Source organism: Mus caroli, chromosome 16 (assembly GCF_900094665.2).
Source record: "Mus caroli chromosome 16, CAROLI_EIJ_v1.1, whole genome shotgun sequence".
Taxonomy (NCBI): domain Eukaryota; kingdom Metazoa; phylum Chordata; class Mammalia; order Rodentia; family Muridae; genus Mus; species Mus caroli.
Window position 1 is genome coordinate 55,325,221 of NC_034585.1, and position 4,668 is coordinate 55,329,888.

The window sequence follows — 4,668 nt, forward strand, 5'->3', positions numbered from 1 at the left end:
AGAACGAACTGGAAGTAGAACAGACAACAAACTCTCAAAGCTCATCCCCAGTGATGTATTTTTTCCAGCAAATCTGTTGTCCTAGAAATTCCAGGATATTTACAGTCTTGTCAGCTGGGTACCAAAATGCTTAAATACATGAACTTTGGGGGCCATTTCTTATGCAAACCACCATAGACAACAATATTTTAGGTATATTTTTTTTAGGCACATGATATTAAGTCAAAAAAATGATTGAAAATTTTATTTATCCATTGTCAAAAGAAGACAAGAAAATTAAAATTCAAAATTCTTTGAACATTTTTTTTAAAGCATTAAAAAAACTTACAGAGAAAAACGTGACATTTTTAATACTAAACCAAAATTTTGGGGCTGGGCATGATGGCCCACACCTTTTTAATCCCAGCACTCGGGAGGCAGAGGAAGGCAAATTTCTGAGTTTGAGGCCAGCCTGGTCTACAAAGTGGGTTCCAGGACAGCAAGGGCTCTACAGAGAAACCATGTCTCAAAAAACCAAACCAAACCAAACCAAACCAAAACAAACCAAAACAAACCAAAACAAAACAACAACAACAACAAAAAACCTTTGTGAGGGCTAAGCCTTTTTCTTTAACACTTTTTTCAGAGAATCTATGACTTGCTTGTTTCTCAGGCTGTAGATAATTGGATTTAACACAGGAATTATGACTGTGTAAAACAGAGAGTCTGTGATATCTTGACTATCTGCTTCTTGGGACACGGGGAACACATACATGATCAGAAGAGGCCCATAGTACAGAGACACAGATAAGAGATGGGCACCACAGGTAGAGAAAGCCTTCTTCAAGCCTTGGACAGACTTCCTTTGCAAAATCATAAACAGCACTAGTGTATAGGACACAAGAACAATCAAAACAGTGAGGACTTGAATTATTCCAGCAAAAACAAATAACAGTTGAAAATTAAGAGTAGTGTCAGTACAGGAAATCTTTAGCAATGGAACGATGTCACAGAAAAATTGATGTACTATATTGGAATTGCAGAAGTTTAGTAGTAATAGAAATCCCTCATGTATTGAAGAATGAAGAATTCCACCTACAAAAGACAAGACTAAGAGACATATACATAGTCTCTTAGTCATAATCATTGGATAAAGTAAAGGTTTGCATATGGCTACATAGCGATCATATGCCATAGCTGACAACAAGAAACATTCTGTAGTAACACACATTGCAAAGATAAAGAATTGTATCATGCATTCAGAGTAGGAAATCATCTTATTCATCTGTAAGAAATCGAGTAACATCTTTGGTGTCACTGTGGATGATAGGCAAGCATCCACAAAAGCCAGATGGCCAAGAAAGAAGTACATAGGGATATGTAAGTGAGGGTCATTCCAGATCAGAGCGATTAGACCAAGGTTCCCTACAATAGTGATGAGATAGATCACCAGAAAAAACAAGAACAAGGGCACCTGTAGCTCTGGAGATCCTGTGAGCCCTGTAAGCACAAACTCTGTCAGCACAGTTGAATTTTTCATTTCTGAATCCTCAATGGATAATCCCTGAAATTAAACACATGAAAAAGAATGTTCACCAAGATTTATAAATCAAATATCAGGAGAGTACATTTGATACCATATAAGGTTATAGACTAATAAGCATATCAATATAACATTTTACTTCTATATTTTTAAAAATGTCATTTGAAGGAGTTACATGGAAGAAGTTAAAAGCATCTATAAAAATAATTTCTTACCCACCTTGTACTTAGTGGCTCTTGGGTAAAGACAGAGTATTTGTCTCACAAATTTGTTCACTCAATCTTAAATTTCTTAGATTTTGTTATGAAAAGATAGAAATGAAAAACTTTTCACATAGACTAAAACAAACAAACAAAAAAACCTCCTAGCAAAAACATGAATAATTTATCCCCTGCACCCTGCATCTCCAGGATATTCTGCAACAATATTAACAGCCTTGCTCTATAAAGAATTGGGGTTATGGTGTTTTCCCTTTAATGGCATTTTTGATTTCTTTTGGTCCTTTCATGTCATCTAACTGCATTCTAACAATTTCTTTAAGACATTATTAGAATCAAATGGAAGATTAGAAAGAAAACCTCTGAGAGGTTCCGCCTTGCAGTCAATGGAAAGCAATGCAAAGACTCATAGCCAAACATTAGAAAGAGCTCGGGGAGTCCAACAGAAGAGTTGGGAGAAGGGTTGAAGGATCCTAGGAGGAAAGGGACTCAACAGGAAGATCAATAGAGTCAATTAACCTGGACCCTTAGAGGCTCCCAGATACTGAATTACCAACCAAAGAGTGAGCATGAGGTGGACCTAAGACCCCTGAATATATGTAGCAAATGAGCAGCTCAGTCTTCGTGAAGGTTATCTCCAAAATTGAAGCAGGGGCTGTCCCTGAGCCTGCTGTCTTCCTGTCTACCTGTGGCTCTCACACCCTGAAATAGCCTTATTTTGTTTCAGTGAGAGAGGACTTGCTTAGTCTTGTAGCAACTTGATGTGTGGAAGTCGGGATAGGGTGGGAATTGGGGTACAGGATAATAGTGTGTAAGGTGACACAGGGAAGGGAATTACCTGACTCAAAAGAGAAGGGGAAGGTGGAATGCTGGGGAGGACTTGTTTGGGTGGGTGCTGAGAGGAGAGGCTGATATTGGGATGTAAAGGGAATAAATGAATTTTTAAAATGACTGAAAAAGATGAACAGAAAACCCCTGATCCAAGTCATACATACGTGTAATCCCCACATGCAAAGGATGGGAGAATGAAAATTATACCTGGGATATGTAGAAAGATACTGCCAGTTAAAAAAAATAACTAATCAGTTAAACAACCTAATCTAAATTCAACTAGAGTGTTGAGAATTGTGACCCAAAAGAAAAGACAGGTATAAGAATTACCAAATAAAATTATACTGTCAGAAATCAAAACCAATGCTCTAGTAGGATAAGCAATAGAGATATCTGAGTGCTTAAATTAAGAAACTTAGAGGCTTTGTGAGACTGTAGGTAATGCCAAAGAATAGCAGACACTGAGTGGCATCAGGAACTCCACAGTGAAGAAAGATGTTCTCGGGGAGCCAAAGATAGTGGGACAAGCTATGGGCAGCTTGTTTGCTCTTTCACAATTTGCAAACTGATATCTTGGAACATGTTTGATAAGAAAAATCAGAGTGGATAAAAGGAAGTTATCAAGAAGAGAAAAAGCCCAGGAAATGGAAAATTGGATGAAAGGAGAAAGAGAACTAGAGTTTCTTCTGCCTGTTTTTCTTTAATTACTCGATTACTGCCTGTCCTGAGTATTTTTATTTTCCTTTTGAAAAATGTAAAATATATTTCTTTATAAATTTTTGCTTCCAAAAGGCATTGGATTTAAATTTTCTGTCACAAACTGTGTGCTGCAGTAACACACTTACATGTTTGATTGATAGTTCTTTGCATATTTAAACCATACTTTATAATGTTAAAATTAAAGTTAGAATTGTTTCTCTAGATATAACTCTGGATTTATTTGATAGCTTTTTCATCTCTAGTGATTTTTTTTTTCTGGCAGAGTAAGATTCAGCCAAACATTGAATATTTATACAAGAGATACATAGGGTGTCCATATGTTCAGTCATTAAATGAATGTGTTTCTTTACACATAGTCACAAATGTGCATATATATATATATATCTATATACATATATATATATATATATATATATATATATATATATATATATATATCAGTTGTGTATGCCTTCGTGAAACATACATCCTCTACTCTTACCTCTCCCTTACATATGTGCATCTTTCTCTCTGTGTATATAGATATTTTTTCAAATAAAGTATTCTCAGAACTTGATAATATAGGGGAATTATATTTAAGTAACCAGTCTGAAAAATTTTAATTAAATAGGCAAAGTAATCATTTTATTGGAATTATGAGAAAAAATTAATATACAAGAACAATAGCTACTTAGGTCTTTAAAATCAGTATCTTAGTTCAAGAGAAAATTTACTGTTCAATGTATAACATCACTAGCAAAACAAATTATTTTAAACTACTGTATTTCTTCATATTTGAGAACAAAAATTAAAATATAGAGATATTATTTATTGTTCTTATTTTATTTTATACCAAGCTGAGTTCTGGTAAGCTAAATATAAAAGAATCACAACTTAAACAGCATTTAACTCTTTAGACAATACATTCATATTATTGCATAAATCATCCCTCTTACCCATACTGTGAGAGATGTCGTAGAGGTCTTTAAAAAGTGTTGGTAATTTGAAGGCAGCCAAGAACTTAGCAGTGTATAGCTATTGGAAGGCTGGTAGCAGTTCTTATGGCAGTTTTGATGCTTTTATTCCATAAACGCATGGGGAAACCGCTAACTGTGTATTTTCCTTGGACCTTATATCCACCCAGTGGCATCCTTGAGCAGAGACCTGAAAGTCCCACCTGCAATAACAAGCATTCCCTGAAGACAGCACACCACTGCCCTGCTGCGCAGTGTGGATTAGACACACGTGAGGAGTCCATAATGGCTGCATGACTTTTTTTTTTTTTGTTTGTTTGTTTTTGTTGTTGTTTCGAGACAGGGTTTCTCTTTTTATCCCTGGCTGTCCTGGAACTCACTTTGTAGACCAGGCTGGCCTCGAACTCAGAAATCCACCTGCCTC

At 35.8% G+C, this 4,668-nt stretch overlaps 1 protein-coding gene across 1 annotated transcript; it reads right to left on the reverse strand.

The window, feature by feature from the left end:
- Positions 1-595: 595 nt before the first annotated feature.
- Positions 596-4,327, reverse strand: LOC110311686 (olfactory receptor 186-like). The gene is made up of 2 exons (XM_021185154.2): positions 4,227-4,327; positions 596-1,543 (listed from the first exon to the last, which is right to left on the reverse strand). Exon 2 carries the CDS (start codon positions 1,517-1,519, stop codon positions 596-598), a length of 924 nt encoding a protein of 307 aa, XP_021040813.1. The 5' UTR covers positions 1,520-1,543; positions 4,227-4,327.
- Between the last annotated feature and the right edge of the window lie 341 nt (positions 4,328-4,668).

What these genes read in the sequence shown, in the direction of transcription:
- LOC110311686 (XM_021185154.2), bottom strand. Translation starts at nt 1,519, where the DNA reads ATGAAAAATTCAACTGTGCTGACAGAGTTTGTGCTTACAGGGCTCACA.